Below are 14,173 nucleotides of genomic sequence, written 5' to 3'. Positions count from 1 at the left end.
TCCGTGACGTCACTGCGCCTACCGCGTCCTATATAAGTAATTTCCCAGCCTGCACCTCTTCCTCGGTTCTTTGTGAGCCACCGCTCTCTGTCGCTCCGTACCGCACCAATCCTCTTCCGCTGCAATGGCCAGACCCCGTGTCTTCTTCGACATCTCCGCAGGCGGAGCTCCGGTTGGACGCGTCGTGATCGAGGTGAGCCGCGCGCGGGCCTCATGTTAGCAGCTGCTGCTAACTTTAGTGCTAGCATGAATGAAAACGGCTCTTTGTAGCTGCTAATGCTGTTAGCACGGTTAGCCGGCCTGGCGGCGCGTGGGCGCGAGGAGTCTGATCTCGGCCCGTACCGGTTCCCCGCCCTTCAAACTTCAACGTCAGCAGAACCGAGAGCTTCAAGTGTGTGCGGGACATCCAAATACTTCGAGGTGGCTGCCTCCGCACGTGCGGTGACATGGCGGGCCCATAAGCGCGCGTTCCCGCGGCGCTGTTCATTGTGTGCAGCCTCGTGAGCGCGCGTGGATAAAAAAAAAAAAAAAAAAAAGGGGTTGGTCCGGTTCCAGAAGGTTCCGCGGAAAGAGGTAGCGCGCGCCACCCTTCTCGTGAAGCTCGCGCTCAGAGGCCCAACCTGACGGGACGGGACCTCTGTACGTGCTGCTAATGGCGGGTCCGTTATTGCTGCCGAGGCCGCCGTGGGTGTGGCGGGGACTGTGTGCACGTGACCTCAGACTGTCGCTGCGAGGCATTTCTTTCTAAAATCATAGTGACGTGTTTGTGCGCAGCTCCGCAATGACGTGGTGCCGAAGACAGCCGAGAACTTCCGGGCCCTCTGCACTGGAGAGAAGGGCTTCGGCTACAAGGGCTCCACCTTCCACCGAGTCATCCCGGACTTCATGTGCCAGGTAAGTTCCCATCTGGGCTCCCGGGATCCGTACCAGGCCTGGGATCTGACCGCCGCCGCTGCTTGCTGCAGGGTGGCGACTTCACCAACCACAACGGAACTGGGGGCAAGTCCATCTACGGCAACAAGTTCGAGGATGAGAACTTCACCCTGAAGCACACCGGGCCTGGAATCCTGTCCATGGCCAACGCTGGCCCCAACACCAACGGCTCGCAGTTCTTCATCTGCACTGTCAAGACCACGTGGTGCGTACACGTGCTTGTCTCTATTCTCATGGGGACCTCATCTCCCCAGCTGCTCCCCCTAAACCTTACAATTAAAAACACAAACTAGCCTTAACCAGCACGCTGAAACTCACTTATAGTAACCCAGTTATTTTCACATTTAAACCCTTAACATGTGTTCACTCATAACGGTCCTCAAAGGAGTGCAACACACCCACTGACACCAACTGTCTGCAGGCTGGACGGGAAGCACGTGGTGTTCGGCAGCGTGGTGGAGGGCATGGACGTCATCAAGAAGGTGGAGAGTTACGGTACTTCCAGTGGGAAGACCTCAAAGCGAATTGAGATCGCCGACTGTGGTCAGCTGTGATGAGTGACACGCCTCCCCTCCCCTTACTCCAGTCTACATTCCTGATGTTGGAGCTCCGCCCCTTTTGTATTCTGTTTCTGCATCTGACTTCAGTTTCTGTTGCATTAACTGCCCAAACGTTTCGTTGAGTCAAGAGATGAATAAACATAAAGTTGCCTTCAGATGACTTTCAGTGGCGAGTTTGCATAGGTTCTAAATGTTTCCCATAGGCCAACGGGAGGGGCGACACAGCTCAGGGTTGATCATGTTTAATACTTGACTGACAAGAACTTTGACCTGTGAAATTGGTGCTCCTTTTTGCAGTGAGATGTTTGAGTCCACGCGTCCAAAAGAGGGGGCGCTGGGCTGGCCCAGGTCCAAGTGTCAACTTCAGCAGCCTTCCTCTGTGGTCCTCTTTCGTTTTCTGGAATTCCTGGTTTTGTGTGGGGTGCACACCCCCTGACCTTTGACCCTGCCTGGCACTGTGCGGCCTGAGGCCAGGCAGGTGAGGCCTGTGCCACAATTGCAGCGGCCGATCTTCCTCCTGATTTTGGCAGAGCCCCGCAACAGACACGCCTCACCCTTGCCCGGGATCCGCTGGCACCGCCGCCCTGTCAGGTAGCGCACACAGCACAGGCCGTCTGCACAGTCGCTGGTTCGGATGCAGCTGGACATCTCTGGAGCTGCGGGTCACAGGCAAGGCTGTCAGAGTGGTCCCAGTGTCCTGAGAGATGGTCTGTGGTGCACTCACCTCCGGTCCGGATGTCGGCTGAGTCCTCCTGTGGCGTGCGGCGAGAACAGCTGGACCGCTGTCGGACACAGTTGAGAAGATAGGACATGGTTCACACCTCAGGTGTTGAGGTCAAAGTGGCCAGAGAGGGTTCTCACCACTGGAATGTTGCAGTCAGAACATGAATGTCTCCGGGCTGCATTCTGAGACGTCTGCACTTGTTCTGGGAGACTGTCGCTGGAGCGGACCTGATGATCACATGAGCGGTACACTGATTCAGATGTGACCGCCTCTGAGTGAAAGCACTGCGGACGTTGAGGGTCTCACCGTGTGGTTGGAGCTGGGCTCTCTGTACCAGTTAATCTTGTTGGAGTCCAGCGCCTGAGCGCAGACCAGAGTGGCACACAACAGAGTTGTCCACCGAGTCATCGTCTGAACTGGACCGGACCCACCGTTGAGTTCTGCTGGACTGCCTGCCTGTGGGCCTCTTATACCTGTGACCCTGATCCTCCTTCAGGCCCCTCCCCTCGAACCCTTTGAAGCAGGCGGCTTCACTTCCGTCCAGGAAGTTTGAGGAGACCACAGAGAGATTAGAGCACACCTGCAGACGTGTGTCTGTGTGTGATGTGGGACATCAAAGATGGATCAAAGCCACGATCCGGTCCACTCCTGAAGACCTGAGATGCATCTGAAGAGCGGACGTTGGATCGTGTGGTTCTGGTTCTGACTCAGATTACTGTCAGGCCTGTGAGCTGAGCCAGAGGGCGGTAGCGCTCGTTCCTCTCCTGACCTCACTGAGGAAGTGACCCACCTGAACATGGGAACAGATGTCGACTCAACGTCTCTATGTGGATGCTCTGTGTGAGGACACAGGAGCTCAGAACTGTCAGACTGAGCTGAACGGTGTCCACCACACACACACAGGCATCTTTGTCTTCCTATCTTAGTGAGGACAGTCATTGACATAGATTGGCATCACCCTCTCCCGAGCCTCTCCCCCTAAACATAACCGTCTAAAACAAATGGGTAAACTCTTAACCAAACTATACTAAGTATTTTGTAGTTTTAACCCTCAGAATGAGACTTGTATGCAGGTTCTCACAAAGCTAGAAGTATAAGTACACACTCATGTTTGTTTTCCTATCTTAGTGAGAACTGTCATTGACACACATTCATATGTTTTAGCCTCTCCCCCTAAACCTGACCATCTAAAACAAATGGCTAAACTTAACCTTTACTCTTAACCAAACTAAAAAAGCGTTTTGTAGTTTTAACCCTCAGAATGAGACTCGTATACAGGTTTTCATAGAGATAGAAGTTTAAGAACACAGTCATGTTTGTATTGCTATCCCTGTGGAGACCTTGTGAGGCTTCTCATCGCCATAACCCTTTCCCCAGCCTCTCACCCTTAACTTACCAATCCAAAACACATAGCTAACCTTAACCAGGACTCTGAACCAAACTGAAGCCCAATTATAATCACCTCGCTATTTTTAAGTCTTCATCCTCAAATTGAGGTGTGGACCTATGGGGACCGGCAAAAGGTCCCCACGAGAATAATGTTCTGTCAAGAATTGGTCCCCACGAGCCAGTATAAACAACCCTACACACGCGCACACCAGTTTCAATTCCAGAACACGCACGTGAACTGGGACCAAAGAAAGAACACAGGGCGTGGACAAGATCAGAAGCGACCCTGGGCGGAGCCGGACCTCAGCCCGACTGTCTCATTTCCTGCCACAGATTAACTTCAGCCTCATTTGTCATTCGGACGCACGAAGTCAGAAGATTGTGGATGGCTCCCGTTTTGTTGGGCTCTGCGGTTCTACGAATACGTGCTCTGCCCTCTAGCGGGAGTCGGACGTATTCATAGAACTGAAGTTACATTTAGGTAACTTAACTTGTAATGGACCGTGTGTTCCTCTTTCCTCTGGCAGGAGGTTACGGTCGATCCAGACCAGAACCTCCCGTCACAGGAAGAGCTTCTTCCCCTCGGCCGTCACACTGTTGAATTTGTGGTCAGCCCTTGTAGTTTGTGGTTTTTTATTTTATTTTATTTTGTTGACAGCGCTTTATTCCGAAGCACTTTCCTAGTTACTGGGATCCCCATTGACCACGGCCGGTGTAAGTCAACTCAGCCACGCTTTCCGGTTTCCTTCAGAATAAAGGAGCAGCGCGCACGCTTCGCTGACGTCTCCGCGAAACAGAGGCCGCTCCTTCAGATTCATTCACGAGCGGGATTCTTAATCCAGTCGGTTACCTGAGAAGCGCCCCCCATCACCTAAACATCGGCCGGCCCCACAGTTTCAAGTTTGTACCACCTGAGTTGCCGTCGTCAGATCCATAAGAGGTAGTTGTGCGCATGCGTGCAACTTCAGTTTTCAGACAAAGCGCGCTCGGATTTTAATCTCTCCCGAAATTAAATGTTCATGGACCAAGAGGCGGGAATCACCGAGGTAACGTATTCCGTCGGTTTGATGACGCGGCGTAACACTGACATCTCCGTGGTCAGACTGGTCATCTCTGACGAGTCGAAGGTCAAAGGTTGACTTCAAAGTATGTTGCGATCCGACTGTCTTGAGCCTCAACTCTCATGGAAGGTCGGTGCGGTTGCTGTTGGTCACTGGTCATCACATTAAACTGCATTTGTGGGTCACATCCGCAGTTAGTGACGAGAGGCCGCTCGATGCCTCTTGCGCTCAAACACTGAAGACCACGCGTTTCATCTCTTTCTCGCCGTCGCCCACACGCGCACACGTTTGTATTCCATCCTTGTGGGGACATTGTGAGGTTTCTCATGGCCATAACCCTTTACCCAGCCTCTCCTTAAACCTAACCATCCAAAACACATGGCTAATCTTAACCAGGACTCTCAATATCTATCTGAAGCAAGTATAATGACCCAGTTATTTTGAAGTCATCATCCACAAATTGAGGCTTCACCTCGTGGGGTCGAGCCAGATTTCCCCGCAATGTGTTTTGGACCGGTCCCCACAAAGTAAGATAAACACACCCACGCACGCACACACACACACCTATGACTGAGCACATCATGAGTGTTGTGTTCTCCCTCAGATGGTCATGGAGCCCCGCCCCCTCCAGTCTCTGCCAATCAAAGCGTTGCTCTCGGAGCTGACCCAACAGCTGGGCACCACGGCCTCCACCTCTGCCATCGGACAAGTGGAACTGCTGTTTCAGTCTGCAGACTGTCAGTGGCTCCCCGATCAGGAGCAGTGGGTGGAACTTCAGAAGGAATACAGGGGTTTGGTCTGTGCTCTGATCAGCTGTGCTGATCTGCCGCCCTCCGAGGACGGCGGCGCCCCCTTGAGCACCTCAGACTACCAGCACGTCCCTGTGCTCGCTACAGGCGTGTGTCGCGCCCTGCGAGCGCTCCTGCAACCTTTGTGTGGCCATGAGGGGGGCGGCGCCAGATCACTGTTCCGAGCACTGGCGCCATACGTGTGTGTGTTTGCTGTCACACACTTTCAGGTGAGAAACGGCAGCAGCATCCTCGCCATGTTGCCTTGGTTACAGTTGTGTGTCTTCAGGAGCAGCTCTGGACCTCTTCCTCCTCCAGAGAGGCGGCCCGTCTCCTGCTGGGGGCGCTCTTGAAGACAGGAAACTGGAGAGACTCCGCCCACATGTTGATGGGGGACACCGAAGATGAAGGACTTGTTGGAGCAGTTCTGGATATCCTGCAGCCTCGACTGACCAGGTGAGACATCAATACTGTGAGGTCACATCCTGCTCGCCCTGGCTTCCCTCTCACTGACTGTGTGTGTGTGTGTGTCAGAGAGAGCTGGCAGTGCTGTGAGGCTGCAAAGCTGGTCTTCGTCTGGACGCTCCTTCAGGTCAGTTTAAGTGTCCTGTTTTTGAGTCTTGAGGCCACAGAGTTTTTTAAATATGTGCTTGTCACTTCCCGTTGATCATGATATCATGTGTTTCCTGCAGTTAACACGGCCCTTCGTCTCCCCTCACCTGGCTCGCCTCCTCGGCCCCTCCCTCCTCATGAATGACCACCACAGACCAGAGAACTGCATGCTGGGAGTTCGCTGTCTTCATCACGTTGTGCTCAATACGGTATGTGCACACATTTATATCTCTATCCTTGTGGGGACCTCTCATGTCCATAACCCTTTCCCCAGCCTCTCCCCCTAAACCCAACCATCCAAAACACATGACTAACCTGAACAAGGACTCTGAACCAAGCTGAAATCCACTTATAATGACCCAGTTATTTTGAAGTCTTCAATCTCAAATTGAGGCTTAACCTTGTGGGGACCGGCCAGTAACAATAGAAAACCAATCCCACACACACTCAGACAGACGGTGAGAAACTGAGGGGATACAGGAAGAAAGTTCCTCAGAAAATGCTGATGTGTGCGTGTGTGTCTCCTCAGCCTGCTGCAGATCTGCGTCAGTTCAACCAAGCAGAAGTGGTTTATCAGGCTTTGTTCAGGCACCTGTATACTTCCGAAGCTGCTGTCATCCAGGTATCTCAATCTCTCACTTCTGCTGGTTGGAATGTTGTGATTGAGGTGTGACACCTGAAAGCTCACACTCTCTGTGTGTGTGTGTGTGTGTGTAGTTGGTCTTGCAGTGTCTTCTCGACCTGCTGCTGATCCTGGAGCGCCCCCCCTCCTCGCTTGCGAGTACACGCAGGAAACTGTGTCGCCATGACGATGTGCTGCGCCTGGTTCTGACCCACATGGAGGCAGAACACAAGGTGGCACTGCGCCGCGTCTATGCTGCGGCCCTGCCCGGGCTCCTGGTCCGCATGGGCCTGACTGTGTGTCGACACTTGCGGCGGCTGGAGCGTGTTCTGCTAGCATACTTGGAGGTACCTGATCCACCAGAGGAGATTGGACGGCTGAAGGTGCTGGAGGCACTGGAGACCACCATCAGAGTGGCATGGCCACGGTACACACCAACACTCGCACCGCCTAACAGACTCTCGCTTACTGCCCTCTGGTGGACGCGTGTTTGATTGCAGGTGGGAGGGACGCACCGGTGTGTTTGTGCGCTCGCTGCTGCGTCTGCTCGTTGATGTCTCGTCGGACGAGCAACTGACTGACTCCACCAAACTGCAACTGAGGACTCGAACGGTCGCCTGCCTGAAGCTGCTGGACGTCTGCGCGCAGGGACGAGTCCAGGTGAGGTCAAAGTTGAGCATTTGACGACTCCCTCCTCGCTGACCTCCCATCTGGGTCAGTGTCTCCTCCTGCAGGTCGACAGCACCTGCTGCAGCTCAAAGCTACTGGATTGCTTACCAACAGTGTGGAGCGATGAGAGGGATTGACAGGTAGAGAGAAGCTGTGTTGATGTCAGCTTCAGGAACTGTTTGTGTATTTATTTAACAAAATAAACTCGTCTGCTGAATGTCAGTCTCCATCTGCTTCATTGAGCCGGGGGGGGGGCTGAAGTGAGTCTCCCCTGCCTGCAGTGTGTGAGGCACCATGTTCCTCTGCTGCTCTTGCTAGCCTCCAGGACTTTCAGCAGAACCTGACCCAGAACAGTCTTGTGTACCAGCGTGTCCGTCGAGTCACACAACCTTTTAGCGAAGTGTGTGTTTGTCATGGGCCTCTCACACTCTTCTTTAATTCACAAATTTATAAGTTTGAAACAAACAAAACTGCTTCAAATGGATCATTTAAGTTTTTGCTCACACACACATTTGTATCTCTATCCTTGTGGAGACCAGGAAACGTCCTCACTCTGTTGGTAAAGAACGTGTACAGGCTCTTACAAAGATGGAAGTACAGGCACATACACACGCACACTGATTGGGTCTCACTCAGTGTCCATGAACCACTGCAGCTGAACACACAGATGGTTCAGAGTGACCAATGTACCAAAAGTTATTGGAGGGGACTGGAATTCCTGAAGGAACTAGGGTAACAAATGCCTGACCCAGAGATGGCTGTTGTCCACACTCTGCTGCAGGTGGTGCTGAAGAATGGAAGGGACGTGATGACAGATACAGACCAGTTTAATCAGGTCACAATTCAGGCAGGCAGGATACACATGGCAATGTCAAACGTGTCCACACACAGCAGTGAAGAGGCCTGTAGAGAACCAGACTCGCCGACACTGAATTCAAGTGCAGTTCGTGACGCTCGATGAGCACGCGTTGGCCGTCTTGGTCGACTTGTCATCATTCTTGTACAGGTTCATCAAGTGGAGTCTCAACTTCTCCTTGCGGGTGAAGCACCTGCCACACTCCAGGCAGCGGTACGGTTTCTCCCCCGTGTGACTCCGCATGTGCATCTTCAGATGTTCTTTGCGGGTGAAACGTTTGCTGCAGACCGAACAGCCAAAGGGCTTTTCTCCAGTGTGAGTTCTTGTGTGGATGGTCAGAGTTTGTTTGTGAGCGAATCCTTTCCCACACAGCAAGCAGTAAAATGGTTTCTCTCCAGTGTGTGTCCTCAAGTGGATCCTCAGATGATCTGAGTTGTTGAAAGTCTTCCCGCACTCGGAGCAGGTGAAGGGTTTCTCCCCTGTGTGTCGCCGCAGGTGAGTCTTCAGGTTGCTGGTCTTGCTGAAACCTTTTCCACAGATGGCGCAGGAGAAGGTTTCTTCTCCACGGCAGATCTTCCTGTGAAGAGCCAGGCCCGTCTTTGACATGCAGATCTTCATGCAGCTGGAGCAGGTCAACAACGGATCATCAGGTTCATCCTCCTTCTCATAGTCTGGCACAGACCTGGCCCCACTGCTGTCCCTGCAGTCCTTACTGTCAGGTTCCGGGCCTCCACAGTGGACTCTGTCTGTCTTCCTGGGCTGATGGAGCTGCAAGGACCGAGCTTCATGTTCATCATCCTCACTCTTCACTACATCAACGTTGAAGGGCAGGTTGGTGATGTCTTCCTCCTCCACTTCCTCTTTGACTTGTGGACTTTCTGGTTCCTCCTGGTCCAGATTGGAGCTCCACTGCTGCAGCTTGGAGAGGTCTTCTGGCCCACACAGCAGCTGCTGACACCCTGCAGACACACACACTTGTCACAAGCAGATTCCTGCAACAGTGTGTCAATAGTGTTAATGAGGCGAAACTAGGTGAAAGGTCATGCACGTAAAATGAAGCTGTGAAGCAGGTCTACTTGAAATAGCATAAAGAGATGGTTTGCTGACTCCAGACAAGCCTCGGGTCAGGTCTTCATAACTGAAGAACTCCACTATTGGAGGTGCAGCCCAGTGAAGACAGGCTCTGGGGAGTACCTCAGCTATGTTGGGCGCTGGTATGAGCCAACTGAAACAGTAACGTCAGTGGGAGCGTGTGCCCGGGTGCATGTTTGTTAACCTTCTCTCATCTCAGCGACGCACCCGGAGCTTCCTGGATGAGAGCAGGCTCAGGAGACTTCCTCTCGCGGAGCAGCAACTCAACTCTCGCGCGTTCCTGTGAATAAACCTTAATCCGAAGCTAACATGCTCCCCCGAAACGCTTCTTCTTCGATGTATTTGCACTGTCAGTACAGGATCCGGGAAAGCTACAGTATCGGTTCTGCGCATGTGCCAGAGTGACGAATGGTCGAAGTGGTCACTACCGTTACTCCACATGGACATTACACGTCTGGAGTTTCCGAAGCCGTACGTGCAATACGTTGGTAAAGCTTTAAAAGAATCGACGTGGTGACTTTATCCACACTATTACGCGAATAATTAAATGAAATAGAAATATGCAACCAGGCCTAACTGAATTACAAGTGTATTTTACAAAGTCTTTCGGTTTTGTTGTGACTATAAATTAAGTTCCAACTTTGACCAAAAAAAAGTCAAATAAAGAGGTTTTGTTCCAGCTCAGGTTCTGGAAACCTGAGTTAGTGTTTCACTTCAAATACGCTCAAATATCTGCTGAGAGCCCACAAAGCCTCAGGCCGGCCCTGGTTGGAAGGACCGGGACATAAATCTGGTGCAGTGTCGGCTTTCCCCATCCACGCCAAAATAACTTTTAACTGGTCCCTAAACTAAGCTAACGCGGGGCTATAAAGCGAAGCTAACACAGGCCCGAAACTAAGCTAACGCTGAGCCCTCAACTAAGGTAATGTGGGCCTAAACTAACGCTGGGATCGTGCTCAGTGAAGTTCCCCAAGTGAGCCATCGTTGTTGGTCTATGGTTTTATTTTGAAACGATCCGGAAGTGTTTTACGTGTTCCGGAAGTGCTTCGTCAGGTCAATGCCTGCAAGGAGTGAGTGCTCTTCGACCTGCGTGAATCGCAGAGGGAGAAAGGAAGATGTTCATCAAGTCGGAAGGTAAACGAACGCGCGCGTGCGCGAACCCGCTGGCACTGCAGCCTGTGTTTGGAAAAGCTGGATCCACCGCGGGACAAAAGAGACCTGTTAGAAGGTTCTCGTCTTCTTCGCTCGGTTGGTTTGGGCTCGTCGCCACCAACAGAACCGGAGAGCCATTCTGGAGGAGGTGTGGCGAGACGCCCGAGCGGGTGTGTCGGCGTGACGGAGCAGGTTCAGCGTGAACCAAGGACCTGTTGTCTCCTTCCCTGATGAGCCTCGGGAAACTCGCACACACACACACACACACGCTGCATGGAGGTCGAGGGGGCGGGATCAGAAAGATTCGACCAATTTGCAGTTTTGTTTGTTTTGTGAGGTTTAGTTGGCCCCACTATGGGCACATGTTGCTTGTTACAGCAGCTGGTGATATGGAATGAAGACATACACAAAGCACCACAGTTCTGGAAGCACAGGAAGAAGAAGCATCACAACAAGAATTCTTGGTCAAATAAATACTATACATCAGCGATATGCATCAGAGGAAGTGCAGTGACTGAAGTGAGTCCACTGAGTGCAGGAGGGAGCCTGCGGCCAGAGTGGATGAGTCCAGTCCTGAAGGTCCTGTCGTTGCTGTGGAGAGGGCGACATTCTGCATAATGATGTGCCGCTCCGTGCCATCGACACCTCATTCAGTGCTGCTGCCCGGTTGCTCATTCTTTCATTGATGTGTTCACTTGCAACAAAAACCATCATGAATGTTTCCATGTCTACTGAGGAGAAGTGGGAGTAGCGATTGTTACACCTGTTGAATCATGTGAGCGACCTTCCATTGATGAGTGTTTCTAAGGTCCTCGTGCACGAGCTGAACATGGACCATCTTTGACTCTCGGTTGATAGTTTACCCCAGTTGTGAAACTGAAAACTGATCAGATCAGATTTGGACGACCCGCATGTCTCATAAAGACTAGGTTGTGATGCCATCATGCTCAGTGACTACTGGTGGTTCTGAGGTGTGTGCTGTTTTTTGGTTCCACAGGCAGAATCACACTCATGGATGAATACTGTTCAGAAGCACTTCCTGATTCATGTGTGTGTGTGTGTGTCTGCAGAGATGCACCAGCCGCCTGCCAGTCCAGAGGACGGACCTCCTGAGCCGCAGCTGTGGAGCTCCAGTCGGGACCTGGAGGAACCAGAACCTCCAAATGTGAAAGAGGAAGATGAGGAGGAAGATGTCACCAAGGAGTCCTCACGAGAGAGCGAGGAGGAGCCTCCGAGCTGCAGCTCGACTGGACACACCGGAGATCACGCAGAGCTGGACAGGAACTCTGGCCCGGACTCCGACACCGATGACAGCGAAGACTGGAAGGAGCCCAATGAGGCCCAGTCAGTTCCAGACTCGACGAGGCAGGCCAATGTGGATGACTTGCAGACCTGCTCTGGCTGTGGGAGAAGATGTTCCTCCAGGAGAGGACTTGCTCAGCACCAGAAAACCTGCAGGGGAGGAAAACCCAACTCCTGCACTTTTTGTGAGAAGTGCTTCCCTGATAAAGCAACTCTGGATCGGCACCTGAGAGTCCACACTGGGGAGAAACCGTTCTCCTGTTCTGAGTGCGGGAAGTCCTTTTCTCAGGGAGGCAACCTGAAGAAACACATGATCAGTCATACAGGAGAAAAACCTTACACTTGCTCTGTATGCAGAAAAAGCTTCACTCAGGGAAACTACATGAAGGTTCACATGAGGACTCACACAGGCGAGAGACCATTTGCCTGCTCAGTCTGTGGAAAGTCTTTCCCCACCAAGGCCACTCTGGATCGTCACATGACCACTCACACCGAGGACAAGCAGTTCTGCTGCTCTGTCTGTGGCAAGTGTTTCAACCAGAGGACATACCTGAGGACTCACATGAGAAGCCACACGGGCGAGAAACCTTTCCCCTGCTCCGTCTGCGGGAAAAGTTACTCCCAAAAAACCAATCTTAATGTCCATATGAGGAGCCACACGGGAGAGAAGCCGTTCTGCTGCCCCGAGTGTGGGAGGTGTTTTTCTGAAAGTGGGGGCCTGAAGGTTCACCTGAGGACCCACTCTGGAGAGAAACCTTTCACTTGCTTGTTTTGCGGGAAACCGTTTACCGAGAGGTCAAGTGTGAAGGCGCACATGAGGAGTCACACTGGAGAAAAACCCTTCAGCTGCACCGACTGCGGGAAAAGTTTCAGCAAATCCGGACATCTGACCATTCACCGGAGAATCCACACAGGAGAAAAACCTTTCAGCTGCCTGACATGTGGGAAAGGCTTCGCTGAGAGAAAAAAACTGAATCTGCACATGAGGAGTCACACAGGGGAGAAACCCTTTCATTGCTCCCAGTGTGGGAAGTCTTTCACTCGGAGGGAGAATCTCAGGGCACATGCGAAGAAACACCCAACTGAGTCTGCTGCCCAGGGAAATGTTTGACTCACGACCATACTCGCCTGGTGGACGCCATCCCTGATCTCTCGCTCAGGACAGACGGTTGGGGCATTTTGCCCCTTGGCTGTCTGTCAATTTCTTGGTCTGATTTCGACTCACCTGGTCGTTTGTCATGCGTGTCTGCTGTAACATAAAAATTAAAGCTGAGCCTGGAGACACAGGTGCTTGGTCTGTTGGTTTGTTTCCTTGATCCCCAGCGGAGCAACAAAAACATTCAGAAGGTGGTTTTGTCAGATGGATTTGTGCAATTCCATGGTTGAATGTGGATCTGAAATGAATACATGAAGCAGGTGAGTTGTTGAGTCTCTCATATCTGTGTTGACCATTTGGTGTGTAATCGTTGTAGACTGCTGTGAAAGCACTTTGTGAATTACATCAACAGCCTGTGGTGATGCTTCGCCGGGGGCTGGCCTTTGATGTGACATCACACGCTCCCTGATTCAAGTGGAGGAGTTCATCTTGACTGAGGTGACCCAACATGGTGTGAATGAATCGGCAGTAAATGTGTGCATATTTCATGCGTCTCTAGCCAAGTACGCTGTCAAAACCTGTGACCCGTACAAACCCAAGTTCATCTGTGAACACGGATTCAGAAACTGTCTCTCCAGCTGAGCAGAGTCACTGACGTGAATAGGTCATTATCAATAGGTCACATTGTAATGATCAAAACAATGACTGGGATTTGTGATACACACTGGGATGCAACACTGGCGATCAGTGAAGGGCTGCCGACACCAGGGAAATGAGTGCAATATGTGTCTTTTTTATCATTATTTTGAGACGAGCCTTTCTTGATCGAATCACCGGTAAACTGGCTCTGTTGTCTGTTTTCTTCCGCGGGTGTCACTCTGCCAGGTGCCGAGCTGCTGTTGTAAATGTCGGGAGCGTCGTTGTTGACAGTTTTCTATTCGGACACTGAACGAAACTGACAGTGCTGACAGTGAGCGGCGCGTCACGGTCCGAGTCCGTGTGAAGCCAAGTCGTGGATCAGCTGCACACATCGATCGTCGTCACGTGACAGGAGAGCTGCGAGATGACCAAGATAGACGGAACTCTCAGCGTCAACAGGCCAGTCAGCAGAAACGTTCTGGTGACAGAAATGTTGGTGGAACTCACCGAGCGGAATGTTCGACCCAGACGAGGAGTTTACACCCACCATCTTGACTTTCGCCCGCCATTTTAGCTTGTTGGTCAGCGTACGCAACTACTAGTGAGCAGTATCTCAAAATGGCCGCCAAGTGTCGCTGTTACGCGTCACTTGTTATGATGTCACCGCCTCGCTCCCTC

At 52.0% G+C, this 14,173-nt stretch overlaps 4 protein-coding genes across 6 annotated transcripts; 3 read left to right on the top strand and 1 right to left on the bottom strand.

Moving 5' to 3' along the window:
- Positions 1-32: 32 nt before the first annotated feature.
- On the top strand, positions 33-1,648 carry ppiaa (peptidylprolyl isomerase Aa (cyclophilin A)). The gene is made up of 4 exons (XM_053871966.1): positions 33-193; positions 775-894; positions 966-1,138; positions 1,355-1,648. Exons 1-4 carry the CDS (start codon positions 125-127, stop codon positions 1,485-1,487), a joined length of 495 nt encoding a protein of 164 aa, XP_053727941.1. The 5' UTR covers positions 33-124; the 3' UTR covers positions 1,488-1,648.
- Positions 1,649-4,176: 2,528 nt separating this feature from the next.
- tti2 (TELO2 interacting protein 2) lies at positions 4,177-7,554 on the top strand. Of its 3 annotated transcripts, none has more exons than XM_053871281.1 (9): positions 4,177-4,652; positions 5,272-5,685; positions 5,745-5,911; positions 5,990-6,047; positions 6,148-6,276; positions 6,597-6,689; positions 6,785-7,116; positions 7,190-7,349; positions 7,409-7,554. In XM_053871281.1, the coding sequence occupies exons 1-9, from the start codon at positions 4,620-4,622 to the stop codon at positions 7,493-7,495; spliced, it is 1,473 nt and encodes a 490-aa protein (XP_053727256.1). In that variant the 5' UTR covers positions 4,177-4,619; the 3' UTR covers positions 7,496-7,554. The 3 variants fall into 3 exon arrangements, with proteins under 3 accessions (XP_053727256.1, XP_053727258.1, XP_053727257.1); XM_053871283.1 differs by having other exon boundaries at positions 4,177-5,194; XM_053871282.1 differs by having other exon boundaries at positions 7,424-7,510.
- Positions 7,555-8,174: 620 nt separating this feature from the next.
- On the bottom strand, positions 8,175-9,739 carry LOC128762512 (gastrula zinc finger protein XlCGF17.1-like). Its single transcript, XM_053870822.1, has 2 exons — positions 9,491-9,739; positions 8,175-9,173 (listed from the first exon to the last, which is right to left on the bottom strand). Exons 1-2 carry the CDS (start codon positions 9,498-9,500, stop codon positions 8,293-8,295), a joined length of 891 nt encoding a protein of 296 aa, XP_053726797.1. The 5' UTR covers positions 9,501-9,739; the 3' UTR covers positions 8,175-8,292.
- A 603-nt stretch (positions 9,740-10,342) lies between these two features.
- Positions 10,343-13,035, top strand: LOC128762459 (gastrula zinc finger protein XlCGF28.1-like). Its single transcript, XM_053870752.1, has 2 exons — positions 10,343-10,440; positions 11,529-13,035. Exons 1-2 carry the CDS (start codon positions 10,422-10,424, stop codon positions 12,869-12,871), a joined length of 1,362 nt encoding a protein of 453 aa, XP_053726727.1. The 5' UTR covers positions 10,343-10,421; the 3' UTR covers positions 12,872-13,035.
- The last annotated feature ends 1,138 nt before the right edge of the window (positions 13,036-14,173 follow it).

This window comes from Synchiropus splendidus, chromosome 7, assembly GCF_027744825.2.
Source record: "Synchiropus splendidus isolate RoL2022-P1 chromosome 7, RoL_Sspl_1.0, whole genome shotgun sequence".
Lineage (NCBI taxonomy): Eukaryota > Metazoa > Chordata > Actinopteri > Syngnathiformes > Callionymidae > Synchiropus > Synchiropus splendidus.
The sequence above is the reverse complement of the archived record's forward strand: the minus strand, read 5'-3'. Positions and strand labels throughout refer to the sequence as shown.

What these genes read in the sequence shown, in the direction of transcription:
- ppiaa (XM_053871966.1), top strand. Translation starts at nt 125, where the DNA reads ATGGCCAGACCCCGTGTCTTCTTCGACATCTCCGCAGGCGGAGCTCCG. An exon ending in TCCCGGACTTCATGTGCCAG is followed by an intron (nt 895 to 965) that starts GTAAGTTCCCAT and finishes TGCTTGCTGCAG; the next exon opens with GGTGGCGACTTCACCAACCA. An exon ending in TGCACTGTCAAGACCACGTG is followed by an intron (nt 1,139 to 1,354) that starts GTGCGTACACGT and finishes AACTGTCTGCAG; the next exon opens with GCTGGACGGGAAGCACGTGG.
- tti2 (XM_053871281.1), top strand. Translation starts at nt 4,620, where the DNA reads ATGTTCATGGACCAAGAGGCGGGAATCACCGAG. An exon ending in TTGCTGTCACACACTTTCAG is followed by an intron (nt 5,686 to 5,744) that starts GTGAGAAACGGC and finishes GTGTGTCTTCAG; the next exon opens with GAGCAGCTCTGGACCTCTTC. An exon ending in CCGAAGCTGCTGTCATCCAG is followed by an intron (nt 6,690 to 6,784) that starts GTATCTCAATCT and finishes GTGTGTGTGTAG; the next exon opens with TTGGTCTTGCAGTGTCTTCT.